At 42.1% G+C, this 14948-nt stretch overlaps 1 protein-coding gene across 1 annotated transcript in view; it reads left to right on the plus strand.

Moving 5' to 3' along the window:
* LOC109398396 (glutamate receptor ionotropic, kainate 1) overlaps positions 1 to 14948 on the plus strand; it is a 693316-nt gene that overhangs the window by 573986 nt on the left and 104382 nt on the right. Inside the window, exon 8 of the mRNA XM_062845084.1 lies at positions 7933 to 7953. Within this exon, the coding sequence (XP_062701068.1) occupies positions 7933 to 7953 (21 nt within the window). The remainder of the gene's footprint in view (positions 1 to 7932; positions 7954 to 14948) is intronic.

Raw genomic sequence — 14948 nt, forward strand, 5'->3', positions numbered from 1 at the left:
CTTTCTCCGTAACATTTCGTTGTGCCGCAGACCAAATTTTCTTGAAGCAATCAACAGAGCTTGCTTCTCTTCCATCTTTCTTGAGATGCCGCTTAATTATTGTCCAGTATCTTTTCACAGGACGCAGTTCAGGGAAGTTTGATGGATTTTGCCATTTTTCGACAAAATCGACTTTTTCCGTCTTGAGCATCTCTAGTGTAGAAGAAACGTAATGAGCGGATGCCAGATCCGGCCAAAACAATGGAGGATCCGTATGTTTTCGATATATGGGTAGAAGTCGTTTTTTTGATGCATTGCTTTATGTTATTTTCACCGTTGATTGTTCCTGTTGTGAAATACGAAGAACTGTTTAAGCCGCATGAACAATTGGCTTGCCACACCTAAAGCTTTTTCCCAAATTTTTCGGTTCTGATGTACCCTACATCATCCAGCACATCTGTCCCCTGCTCAGCGTTGACAAATTGCGGTACCGGAAGTGATACTAGTACACAATTCTCAAAACGACAACTTTTTGGAACACCATTTGTGCAGAATTTATCTACTAGTCGCTAAGCTAAGGTATGCACACAGCAAAATCTAGCCACCGCATTTTGGATAGAAATTTCTCTATTTTCAACGAATCGTGTCAATCTCTGGCGCAAATGAAAGCTTATTGTGTAAGGAATCGAAAAATATTTACTTCGGGATATATTTTGACATTGTGTTTAAAATAGAGTCAAGGGAACAAGAAGTCCTCGAAAAGTTTTTGCACAAACGTGCTGAAAATCTGATAATGTACATTAAAGCGATCGTCCCCGCAGACCTAAGTTAGCTTTCAAGTATTCGGTTCTATACATCATTACAACCTGGAAAGGTTGCAGATCAACTTAAGAGCAAGAAAAAATCGAAGTTTGGCAAGAAATACATAGTTTGGTCAACAATATGAATTTGTGGTTTGAAAAACCGAACATTTAGAAATACATGTACAGCAAATCATCTTTTTCACTACGGGAAATGTCGAGAAAAATGGCTGGCACCCCTTATTCAAAAGCTTAGATATTGTGTATTGATTTGAAATGATTTTTGTCCCCTGTTTTTGGCGGAGAATGCTTACGTTTGTATGCAGAAAACTATGTAGAAATTGCACTGCATTTTTCCAAAAAACGTAAAATCTCATACACTTCAAAACTCAACCCAATTGAAAAATATTGAGTAACCGTGAATTGGAACCTTCAAAAAATGTCAAGAACGACAGCTTTCATCGAAAAATAAGATTGATTTTGACACAAAGGTGGTAAAAATTTCTTGGCATGCGGTCGAAGGTACTGTGCAAAACTTTACGGAAGGACTCAAGCTCAAAACTCGAGATGACGGATATAACAAGTCAAATCAGCAATGTCTTGATGTTGATTTAAAGTAAATTAATGCTTTTTTACGATGAATTGCTTTTGGTTTGGGAACAAGTTGGAATGAATTATTACTGCTTGATTTTCTTTGGCCAGATTTTGCTGTGCGCATACCTTAATCCAACCCATCGCTTAAAATTTCTAACTTTTTTCGTTTTCGTTAAATGTGTTGCCGAAGTGAACAATGTTTTTACACACTGAGCAAAAAATCACAATTTTTTATTTAGTTTTAACTCTAAACTATTGGTAAACAGATGTCCACTTTCTTTAATGAACAGTCCTTATTGATCCGGTAAGTAATACCTCAAAATTCCCGTGGGATTCTCTCGGAAAAACTTTCATAATTTCCTTCAGAAATTCCAACAGCGATGCCTTGAGGGATCCTTCCAAGTATTTGTAAGAAATTTATTCAGGATTCCTTTAAGAATTATTCTGAGAATTTATTGATAAACTCTTCCAGGAATTCCTTCACGAAATGTTTCGTTTATTTCTTGAGAAATTCCTCCAAAGTATTCAGCTTCTAAAAATTCAATATGTATTACGAATTATGATGAAACACTACAAATGAATCATAAACTTAACTTTGAGTAGTATCTCTTTTTAACAATATTTCGTTTTGAACTTAGACGGCAAAATATTTATAATGAATCCGCATATTCAATTGATTTTTTCTACCACACAAATCACAATATCCCGAAAACCTTTGCAAACAAATACAAAAACTCTCCAACATCCCCGGTAATATTAACGAAAACACCCCATCATCAGGCTTCCCAACTAATTAATTCCATAAGAAAACTGTCACCCAACTCGGATCGTATATCACCCCCAATAACAGTCCAGATTGTGCCAGCTATCGGGATCCAACTTCCTTGACTCCCGCCAAAACCACGGACACAAAGGAAATGGAATCCAATCACCGCATCCGATGGACAAGTTTCATCCAGGAATGTCACGAAAAGAATTCCCACCAAACCCGAGCGAGAAAGTCGTTTCCGCAATCAGCAGAAAACTATCAATTTCTCCCCGAACCCAACCAGCAGCAGCCACGCTCGACCAGACGCCAATGTCAATCAGCATCATCATCCACTGAGTGCTGGAACCATTCCAGGCAGCACCACAACAAGTTCGATCCCAATACCGCAAATAACCCATTTCTCCTTCCCCTCCCATTACACAGAACTACACTCCCGGATAACAGTGGATTTATGTCAGCTTCACCGGATTCTGAGCCGGGACGCTTTCCTCCGGATTCCGGAAACTCAACCAGGAGTGAGAGAGAAAAAAACTCGTGACAAGCCCGATAACTGCCCGAAATCCCGCTTTATGAGACCATTAATTTCCAGTTTAGTCCCCGCGCTAAACCCGACAAGGGGTTCCATTTTTCACATGCAACACTGCCGCCGTTTCAACAAATACTACCAACAACAACAACAACGGTGGAGTCCAGAGAACGCGAGCCCACTCCGGAGGAAACGGAAGATCTCCTTTTTACGTTCGTTGTGAGGGAAGGGTTGGAAGAAAAAAAAAAGATATTTAGGGGAAATTGGGGTGAAATGCATTTTCAGGGACAGGGATACCTCAAAGGATTCCAAGGATTTTTTTCTCTGAGTTTCTCTATAAATTTCTTCAAGCATCCACGAGGTTTTTCTACCGAAATTTTCAAGCGATACTTAATTAAAATCATTCAAGACTGTTAACGGGACTTAGAAGGAGCAGAGAGATCTGATCCATTAGGTTTTTTTTTCAGCAATTCCACAGGTATTTCCTTAGGAATTCCTCTAGGAATTTTTCTAGGACTTAATCTGAGAATTCCTCTAGGAATTCTTCTGGGAATTCCTCCAGAAATCCCTCTAGGAATTCTTTCAGAATTTCCTCTAAAAATTCCTCTAGGAATTCTCCAAGGAATTCCTTCAGGAATTTCCCTGGAATGTCCTCCAGGAATCTTCCAGTAATTCCTATGAGAATTCTTCAAAAAAACTCCTCCGGGAATTTATCTAGGAATACCTCTGAAAATTCTTCAGTACTTAAATGAACTGATGACCGGACTTAAGTTCGTGGAGTAGCCAGTCTTTTGTCATGAGATAGCAACTTTTTGTTGACTACCGAAGGGATTCAGCGATTTTAATTCGCCCTGCTACAACAAACCATCAGGTAGATCATTCCCTTCCGGAATGATTCTGCAGTCATAGGTAATCCTTGCGCTGATGGTGGGTACACTTTCATCATCATCATCATCATCATCATCAATACCTCTAAAAATTCTTCAGGAAATTCCTCCAAGAATTCCTCTGGGAATTCCTCCAGGAATTCCTCTGGGAATTCCTCCAGGAATTCCTCAGGGAAATCCTCCAGGAATTCCTCTGGGAATTCTTCTGGTAATTCTTTCAGCGAATTCCTCCGAGAATTCCTGTAGGAATTCCTCAAAGAATTCATCTAGGAATTCCTCAAGGAATTCATCTAGGAATTCCTCAAGGAATTCCTCTAGGAATTCCTTCAAGAATTCCTCTGCAAATTCCTCGGGGTTGTTCTCCAGGAATTCGTCTAGGAATTCCTCTGATACTTTCTTCAGGAAATCCTCTGGGAATTCCACCAGGAACTCATCCAGGAATTCCTCCAGGAATTCATCCAGAAATTCCTCCAGGCATTCCTCTGAAAGTTCCTCCGGGTATTCAAATGAAAATATCTCCAGAAACCCCTCTGAAGATTTCTCCAGGAATTCCTACAGGACATCCTCTGGGAATTCCTCTGGAAATTCCTCTAACAATTTCTCTAGGAATTCCTCCAGCAATTGCTCTGAAAATTCCTCCAGGAATTCAAGTGGAAACTCTTCGGGGAATTCCTCCAGCGATCCCTCTGGGAATTCCTCCGAGAATTCTTGTAGGAATTCCTCCCAGAATCCCTATAGGAATTCCTCTAAGAATTCATCTAAGAATTCCTATAGGAATTCCTCAAGGATTTCCTCTAGGAATTCCTTCAGGAATTCCTCTGAGAATTCCTCTGGGAAATTCTCCAGGAATTCGTCTAGGAATTTCTCTGATACTTTCTCCAGGAAATCCTCTGGGAATTCCTCCAGGAATTCATCCAGGAATTCCTCCAGGAAATCATCCAGGATTTCCTCCAGGAATTCTTCCAGTAATTCATCCAGGAATTCCTCTAGAAATTCATCTCGGAATTCTTCCAGGAATTCCTATGAAAATTCCTCCAGGGACTCCTCTGAGAACTCGACCAGGAATACCTCTAGGAATTGCTCCCGGAATTCCTCTTGAAATTCCTTCAGGGATTCCTCTGGGAACTCCCCCGAGAATTCCTGTTGGAATTCTTCTAAGTATTAATTAAGGAATTTCTCTGGGAAGTTGTCCAGGAACTCGTCTTTAAATTCCACTGATGTATTCTACAGGAATTCCTCTGGCAATTCTTCCAGGATTTTTTCCAGGAATTCCTCCAAGATTTCATCCAGGTATTCCTCCGAGAATTCCTCCAGGCATTCCTCTGAAAGTTCCTGCGGGAAGTCATATGAAAAATCTCCCGAAACCCCTTTGAGGATTTCTCCAGGAAATCCTACAGGACTTTCTCAAGAAAATCCTCCAGGAATTCCTCCAGGAATTGCTCTGAAAATTCCATCAGGAATTCCTCTGGGAATTTCTCCAGGAATTCCTCTACGATTTCCTCCCGGAATCCCTCCAGGAATTCCTCTGGGAATTCCTCCAAAGGTTCTTCTGGGAATTCCTCCAGGGATTCCTCTATGAACTCCTCCAGGGATTTCTCTGGAAATTCCTCCAGGAATTCCTCCAGGATTTCTTCCGGAAATTCATCAAGGATTTCCTTTTGGAATTCCTCCAGGAATTCCGCTTGGAATTCCTCCAGGAATTCCTCTAGGAATCCTCCAGGAATTCCTCTTGGAATTCCTCCGGGAATGCCTCAAAGAATATCTCTGAGAATTCCTCCAGAAACTTCTCTGCGAATTCCTTCAGGAGTTTCTCTGGAGATTCCCCCAGAAATTCCTCGGGAAACTCCTTCAGGAATTCCTCTGAAAACTCCTCCAAGAATTCCTCTGAAAATTCCTCAGGGAATACTCCCAGGGATACCTCTGAGAATTCCTCCAGAGATTCCTCTGGGAATTCCTCCAGGAATTCCTCTACGAATTCCTCCAGGAATTTCTCTGGGAATTTCTCCAGGAAATCCTCTGGGAATTTCTCCTGGAATTCCATCGGGAATCCCCCAGGAATTTCTCTAGGAATTTCTCTGGAAATTCCTTTAGAAATTCCTCTGGGCCTTCGTCCAGAAATTCCTCTGAGAATTCGTTCAGGAAATCCTCTGGGAATTCCTCTAGGATTTCCTCTGGGAATTCCTCTAGGAATTCATTTAGGAATTCCTCTGGAAATTCCTCCAAGAATTCCTCAGGGAATTCCTCCTGGAATTCCTCAGGGAATTCCTCCTGGAATTCCTCTGGGAATTCCTCCAGGAATTTCTCTGGGAATTCTTCCAGGAATTTCTCCAGGAATTCCTCCAAGGATTTCTCAGAAAATTCCTCCAGATATTCCTCTGAGGATTCCTGTAGGAATTCCTCTGGGAATGCCTCCTGGAATTTCTCTGGAAATTCATCCAGGAATTTCTCTGGAAATACCTCCACAAGATCTCCTGGAAATTCCTCCAGGAGTTTTCTTGGAAATTCTCCAGGAGTTTTCTTGGAAATTCCTCCAGGAAATCTTCTGGTAATTCCTCCAGGAATTCATCTGGAAATTCCTCCAGGCATTCCGCTGGAAATTCCTCCAGGAATTCTTCTAGAAATTCCTCCAGGTATTCCTCTGGGAATTCTCCAGGATTTCCTCCGGAAATTCCAGTAGTGTTTCTCAATGGATTTTTTTGAAAATTTCCCCAGAATTGTCACTAGTAATTTCTCTATGAATTACCCTTCAATTTTTTTTCAGGATTTTTTCCAAACTTTCACTAAGGAATCCCTTTAGAAATTTCGCAAAGCAAAAAACTTTTGCTGGAATTATTCCAGAATTTCTCCTATTAATTTTTCCGAGTATATATCCGGAAAGATATTTGAAAATTTCTTCTAATATCGTTTTGAAGATTTGAAATTCTTCCTAGAATTGTTCCCAAAATTTCGCAAAACATCTCTTTTAACACCGATTCTCCCCAATCGAGAACTGGGCCGACACGACGACGTGAATGTTGAAGGCATAATTCCGTTTCCGTGTCAGTAGTTCTCCTGCTCCTATCACATCCGTCCAGAGGACTAGTAGAGCAAAACGTGGGAATAACATTGTGTTCGACCAGCGGCGAGCAACGGTCGCTCTACAACTCTAACTCTCACACAACAAAAGTGATTTATTGACTGACGAGATATGTTTTATTTATTTTACTTTCAGTGGGTCCCTTCTTCCACTAGGTGGGGTGAGTTTCCTGGGTTTCCCAGGGTTCATGTTTGCCAATGCTGGGGATTTTTCGGAAGGACGGCGACAACGACGACGGTGGATGAGTGCCAATATTTTTGCTGACGTTGCGGACTGTTGACCGATCACGGTCAACCGTTCTGACTGTATATTGTAGGTGAATGAGAGGCAGGCCTTTTTGTGGGAGAGGTGCTTGGACTTGGACGTGGGTGTTGAATTGGGTTGATCTAAAGCACGCTCGGAGGAAATGTGAAAAAAAAATGTAATTTCCCCTTTTCTTGCATTTTCATATATAAAAAAAAAAGTTTATATGCAACAAGAACAAAGAATGAAAAATATCTTAGAAAATTCTCGAAATGAAATAGGGGGGCAGAAAATAAACAAAAGGAAGCAAAATTAATGAACAAACATAAATAATACGAAATAAAAACAAAATGAAAAAAAGCAATATATGTATAAAAAAACTGAAAAAATAAGAAAAATATCTTTAAACTCTAAACTTTAAACTTTAAAATATGTAAAAAATAGATAACATATAAAGAATACAAGCATAGAGGTAGAATAACATACATTTTCGTCAAAACAATGTAAATATATCAATTATACGTCAATTATAAAATAAACTCCAAGTAAGAGAATAAATCTAATTAGAAATCGTAATAATTAAGATATATTCACTGATAAAGTAGTCTAGAGTACGCACAATTAACAACAACCTCCTTCCGACCTAATCATGCCCTACCATCGCCCCTGACCAAATTACTCAGACACAACATCGGCCCATTTATCACCATAATAATAACAACAATAACGTCCCACATCTGCCCAGCAGTAGTCAATGCCAGCTTGGAGTCAGATTCTCGATGTTGTAACACCGTACGAAACCCGAAAACCTGGCGCTCTCTCAGGCTCATAAATCATTTATATGGGATTCATTCCGCGTCTCCCCTCCACCGACTGTCCTCTGTCTTTCCTCGACTGACCAATTCTCCACTTGGAGTTTCCATTTATGACCAGCAGCTTCTAACGTTGTATCTCTGTTCTTGAATCTCCCTTTTTCATGCCCGTCGAACGAAAAAAAACATCTGGACATTGACCAAAAACTTCGGACCTGAACCTGGACGTCGGGTTGGCCTCTCTAGGAAAACGTGACTGTTATTAAGGTGAGTTGTTTTCTTGTTTCTAGGCAGCAATTGGCCCAACGTAAGCAGTTCGAGAAGGCATCGAATCCGGCGGGGGCAACAATAGGTTCGACGTTTTTTGATTGAGATGTTGAGATGTTAAGGATCCGAGTAGGAGAAGGTGTCTGAAAAAAAAAACTTCTGCAATGCGATATCAACTATTATTATTATTATTAGCTTTATTTACGAGACTTTCAGGCCTAGGCTGGCTCGCCTCGGCCATATCAACTATTTGTTAGGTACTTTTATCGTTGGCGTTCTACTATTTTTCGGTGGATCCTTGAAAGAATTTCAATAAAATTCTACGAGGAAATTCCTGGAAAAATCTCAGGCGGAATTCTTGGGGAAATTCCTGAAGGAATTCCGGACGAACCGATAAAAAAAATCCTGGAAAAAACTCCAGGGGGAATTCCTTGGAAAAATACATTGGTGGGATTCCTGGAAAAAAATCCCTGAAAGAACTCCTGGAGGAACTCCTGGAAGAATTCCTGGACGAATTCCTGGAGGAACTCCTGGACAAATTGCTGGAGGAATTTCTGGAAGAATTCCTGGAGGAATTCCAGGAGGAGTTTCTGGAGAAATCCCTCCAAAAATCCCTCCGGTACTACCTGGAGGAATTCCTGGAGAAATTCTTGGAGGAATTCCTGAAGAAATTCCTGGAGGAATTCCTGGAGAAATTCCTGAAAGAATTCCTGGAGGAATTCCTGGAAAAATTCCTGGACGAATTCCTGGAGGAATTCCTGGAAAAATTCCTGGGGGAATACCTGGAGAAACTCCTGAAGAAATTCCTGCAAGAATTCCTGCAGAAATTCCTGGAGGAATTCCTGGAGAAATTCCTGGAGGAATTCCTGGAAAAAATCCTGGAAGAATTCCTGGAGGAATTCCTGGAAAAATTCCTGGGAAATTACTGAAGGAATTCCTGGAGGAATACCTGGAGGAATTCCTGGAGAAACTCCTGGAGGAATTCCTGGAGAAATTCGTGGAGAATTCGTGGAGGAATTCGTGGAGGAGTTCCTTGAGGAATTCCTTGAGGAACTCCTTGAGGAACTCCTGGAGGAATTCCAGGAGGAACTCCTGGAAGAATTCCTGGAGGAACTCCTGGAAGAATTCCTGGAGGAATTTCTGGAAAAAATCTGAAGGAATTCCTGAAGAAAATCCTGGAGGAATTCCTGGAGAAATTCCTGGAGGATTTTCTGGCAGAATTCCTGGAGGAACTTCTGGCGGAATTCTTGGAGGAACTTCAGGCGGAATTCCTGGAGGAACTTCTGACGGAATTCCTGAAGGAACTTCTGGCGGAATTCCCGGCGGAACTTCTGGTGAAATTCCTGGAGGATCATCTGGCGCAATTCCTGCAGGAATTCCTGGAGGAATTCCTGGAAAAATTCATACCTTCAAGGACCCGAGGGTTTTTGAAGGAATTTCTGGAGGAGTTCCTGGTTGAATCCCTTGTAGAACTTCTGGAAGATTTCCTGAAGGAATTCCTGGAGGATTTGCAGGAAAAATTCCCGGAGATACTCCCGAGGGAATTCCTGGAGGAACCCCTCGTGATGTTCTTGGTGGGACTCCTCGAGGAATACCTGGAGGAACTCCTAGTGGCATTCTTGGAGGAACTCTTCGAGGAATTCGTGGGGAAATTCCTGCACGAATCCCTGGAGGAATTCCTGGACGAATCCCTAGAGGAATTCCTGGAGAAATTCCTGGAGGAATTCCTGGAGGAAATTCTGCAGTAATTCCTGGATAAATTCCTGGGATAATTGCTGTAAAAACTTCTGGAGGAATTCCTGGAAGAAATCCTGGAGAAATTTCTGGAGAAATTCCTGGAGGAAGTCCTGCAGAGAATCCTGGAGAAATTTCTGGGGGTTTCCTGGAGAATTTCCTGGAGGAATTCTTTCAAAAATTATTGGAGGAACTCCTGGAGAAATTCTTGGGGAAATTCCTGGAGAAACTGCTGGAGGAACTGCTGGAGGAATTCCTGGAGGAATTCCTAGATGAATCCTTGGAGGAATTCCTGAAGAAATTCCTGAAGGAATTCCTGCAGGATTTCCCGGATAAACTCCTGGAGGAATTCCTGGAGAAACTCCTGGAGGAATTCATGGAGGAATCCTTGGAGGAACTCATGGAGGAATTCGTGGAGGAATTCGTGGAGGAATTCCTGGAGGAAATCCTAGAGGAATTCCTGGAGAAATTGCTGGAGGAACTCCTGGAGGAATTCCTGGAGGAATTCCTGGAGGAACTCCTGGACGAAGTGCAGGAGGAATTTCTGGAAAAATTCCTGGAGGAATTCCTGGAGAAATTCCTGTAGGAAATCCTGGAGAAATTCCTGGAGGAATTCCTGGAGAAATTCCTGGAAGCATTCCTGGAGAAACTCCTGGCGCAATTCCTGGAGGAATTCTTGGCGCAATTCGCGGAGGAATTCTTGGCGGAATCCCTGAAGGAACTCCTCAAGAATTTAATGAAGAAATTCCTGGAAAAATTCCTGAAGGTATTACCGGAGAGATTTTTGGAGGAATTCCTGGAGCAATTCCAAGAAGAATTCCTGGAGAAATTCCTGGAGGAATTCCTCCAAAAATCCCTCCGGTAACACCCTTAGAATTTTTTCCAGGAATTTCTTGGAGAAACTCCTGGAGGAATTCCTGGAGGAACTCCTGAAGGAATTCATCCAAAAATCCCTCCGGTAACATCTTCAGAAATTTTTCCAGGAATTTCTTGGAGAAATTCCTGGAGGAACTCCTGGAGGAATTCCTGGAGGAATTCCTGGAGAAATTCCTGACGCAGTTCCTGGAGGAGTTCTTGTCGCAATTCGCGGAGCAATTCTTGACGGAATCCCTGAAGGAATTTCTCAAGGATTTCCTGAAGGAATTCCTGGAAAAATTCCTGAAGGTATTACCGGAGGGATTTTTGGAGGAATTTCTGGAGGAATTCCTGGAAGAATTCCTGGAGGAATTTCTGGAGGAATTTCTGGAGGAGTTTCTGGAGGAATTTCTGGAGGAACTCCTGGAAGAATTATTGGAGGAATTCCTCCAAAAATCCCTCCGATAATACCTTCAGGATTTTTTCAAGGAATTTCTCGGAGAAATTCCTGGAGGAATTCCTGAAGAAATTCCAGGAGAAAATCCTGGAGAAATTCCTGGAGAAATTCCAGGAAGAATTCCTGGAGGAATTCCTGGAGGAATTTCTGGAGGAATTTCTGGAGGAATTTCTGGAGGAATTTCTGGAGGAATTTCTGGAGGAACTCCTGGAAGAATTATTGGAGGAATTCCTCCAAAAATCCCTCCGATAATACCATCAGGATTTTTTCCAGGAATTTCTCGGAGAAATTCCTGGAGAAATTCCTGGAGAAATTCCTGGAGAAATTCCTGGAGAATATCCTGGAGAAATTCCTGGAAGAATTCCTGGAGGAATTCCTGGAGAAATTACTGGAGGAATTCCCAGAGAAATTCCTGGAGGAATTCCTGGAGGAATTCTTGGAGGAATTCCTGGAGGAATTCCTGGAAGAATTCCTGGAGGAATTCCTGGAGGAATTCCTGGAGGAACTCCTGGAGGAATTTCTGGAGGAATTCCTGGAGGAATTTCTGGAAGAATTCCTGGAGGAATTTCTGGAGGAATTCCTGGAAGAATTCTTGGAGGAATTCCTCCAAAAATCCCTCCGGTAATACCTTCAGGATTTTTTCCAGGAATACCTGGAGAAATTCCTGGAGGAATTCCTGGAGAAATTCCTGGAGGAATTCCTGGAGAAATTCCTGGAAGAATTCGTGGAGAAATTCCTAGAGGAATTCCCGAGGATTTCCTGGAGGAATTCCTGGAAGAATTCCTGGAAGAATTCCTGGAGAAATTCCTGGCGCAATTCGCGGAGGAATTCGTGGCGGAATCCCTGAAGGAATTCCTCAAGGATTTCCTGACGGAATTCCTGGAAAAATTCCTGAAGGTATTACCGGAGGGATTTTTGAAGGAATTCCTGGAGGAATTCCAGGAGGATTTTTTTGGAGGAATTCCTAGAGGAATTCCAGGATGAATTTTTGGAGAAATTCCTCCAAAAATCCCTTCGGTTACACCTTTTGGAATTTTTCCAGGAATTTCTTGGAGAAATTCCTGGAGGAATTCTCGGAGGAACTCCTGGAGGAATTCCTGGAGAAATTCCTGGAGAAATTCCTGGAGGAATTCATGGACAAATTCCTGGAGGAATTCCTGGAGAAATTCCTGGAGGAATTCCTGGAGAAATAACTGGAAGAATTCCTGGAGGAATTACTAGAAAAAATCCTGGGGGAATTCCTGGAGGAATTCCTGGAGGAACTCCTGGAGGAATTTCTGGAGAAATTCGTGGAGGAATTCGTGGTGGAATTCCTTGAGGATTTCCTTGAGGAATCCTTGGAGGAACTCATGGAGGAATTCATGGAGGAATTCCTGGAGGAAATCCTGAAGGAATTCCTGGAGGAATTGCTGGTGAAACTCCAGAAGAAATTTCTTGTGAAATTTCTGGAGAAATTCCTGGAAGAATTCCTGTAAAACCCTTGGACTGATCTCCGGAGAAATCTTTGCAGAATCCCTGGAGGAATCTCCGGGGGAATCTCTCGAGAAAGTCCCAGAAGACTGCCTGAAGGAATTTCTGAAGGAATTCCTGATGGGTTGCCTGGGAGAATCCCTGATGGAAATCCCGAGTTATCCCTGCAAAAGTATTTGAACAGTTTCTTGAGGAATTTCTGAAGAAATCTTTTAAGAAATCCTCTGGAGGAACTCCTGAAAAAAGTTCAAGTAGATTTTCTTGGAAAAAAAAATTGGAAGGGATTCCTAGGGGAATCCGCAGCAAAACAAATATAAGGAATTTCATGACAAATTTAGTGATAAATTTCTGCTGAAATTGTTTGAGAAAAATCCACAGCAATGCTTAAACTAAAATAAAAAGAAAAATCCCATATAAGCAAGACTAAGATTTAATTTAGTGGTTGGCTCAATCGTATCTCGTAAAGCCTTCGGGCGTCTGGGCCTGCCAAATATAGAAATAGTTTAAAAAAATCGTGTTCTATTATTCCAATCTACTCAGGTTAGGGAATATTCGGCAACCACTTCCATCCGAGAGGTTGCGTACACTGATTGTGGATGGGTGACCTTAGTCGCCCCTCCACCCTATTGCTACCATGCCCTCCAGACTAGCAATTCAGCATAATCCGATGGAAGACAGCAGGAACATCGATGAATGATTTAGGTTCGCTCCTACGACGGACCAACTACGACGGCTGGCGAGATGATTGCTGACATCTCGAGGGGGTGATTTGTCTTGTTATGAGTGGCCCTGCCCCCAGCACGACTGGTCTGCGTCTGGCTCACCAGTCCAGTCAGTTTAACGAAAAGGCCAAAAGATATTCGGACGGCACGTGACTGCCTAATTGGCACTTCTTCTCGTTAGTTTTTGGGGGATTTCGAGATCGGGTTTGAAGCTTAATCTGTTCTGATGAGAAAAGATTATACCTGACAGATGTATTTAAGAAGATTCGGTCGTGAATTTTCTAATAATCAGCACTTTAACATGGTCAGCCAAAAAGCAAGTATTTCACTAGAGAATTTTTCAGGATTCTATTGCTTACTAATCCTAACTACATTCATCGTGGAGCGGATCTGGTTGGATGGTTAGAACACTTGACTATCACGCCGAGGACCTGGGATCGAATCCTACTCCCGACAAACTCACAAAATGTGAGTTCTTCCTTCGAAAGGGAAGTAAAGCGTGGGTCCCGAGATAAACTAGCCAAGGGCTAAAAATCTCGTAAATACAGATAAAAAAAACTACATTCATAATAAATACGCCCCATCACTCCAGAAGTTCATATAAGCGTATTTCGACTACCACTTGTAATCTTCCTCAGTGTTAGTTATCCACTGACACTGAGAAAGATTACAAGTCGTGGTCGAAATACGCGTATCTGTCAAAGGATAAGCAACATAGGGTGGAATTAAAAGGTACGAAACTGATTACACTCATTCGAAGAGGGTATTCTGCTTAGAGGGTTCGAAAAGTCGGTACAAGTTCATATAAGGTTTGTATTCTAAAAAAAGGAAACTCTTAATAAATATTTCAAAAAACTAAGATTAAGAGGAATCGAGCACATAATGGTGTCTTCGTATGTAGCTGCTATGCGTCTCTAAAATGGGCAGAGGAGCAATACAACCGGATGTTCGATGCACTCACTGACATGCTATTAGGGCGTAGGCCAGTAATCATCGGCGGCGATTTCAATAATGCCTGGGCCGTTAGTGGGGCAGCCGGCAAACCAACGCAAGAGAATATATGTAGTACACTTGAAGCTCTGGCGAAGCTGAGTAAAGCTGTGCAACGTTGGAACAGTCAGCACTGGGTCAGTCGGTTCCCACGGTAGGGCGATGGAAGTGCGAGTGAAAAATCCGGGATCAGAATCGCGCTACAATAATCGTAGATCAGTCGGTTTCCACGGTAGGGCGATGGAAACGCGAGCACGAAATCCGGGATCAGTGGTCATCGTGATCAAATAAATCATAATCGTGATGAAGACCGCGACGTGTATTTTCATATAACTAGTGGATCATATCACCTAACAGAGGTGGCTCCTAGATCCACACCTTACCCTACCCTACTACCCAAGTAACACATATGTTATATAAAAGTTACGACAGCGCAAGTTTTGGTTGTATAGAAGTTTATTTTACGTTATTTAAACACAATGTTAGAATTACGTAAAATAAACTTCTATACAACCAAAACTTGCGCTGTCGTAACTCTATTATAACATGTGTGTTGCTTGGGTAACCACCATTCCTTCCCGTGACAACTGTGGGGATGCTGTGGATTCCACGGTTTCTAGTAGCAACGGTTGTCGAACTAACATTCCTTCCCTTTCCTGATGACCGTAAGGACGTGGCCAGCGCCGTTATTGACTTTAAATAGCTGAACTCTCGAATTGTGCACATTGAGAATGGTTAGCTAGTCCCAAGCTTTCACATTCATTGGC

Source organism: Aedes albopictus, chromosome 1 (assembly GCF_035046485.1).
Source record: "Aedes albopictus strain Foshan chromosome 1, AalbF5, whole genome shotgun sequence".
NCBI lineage: Eukaryota > Metazoa > Arthropoda > Insecta > Diptera > Culicidae > Aedes > Aedes albopictus.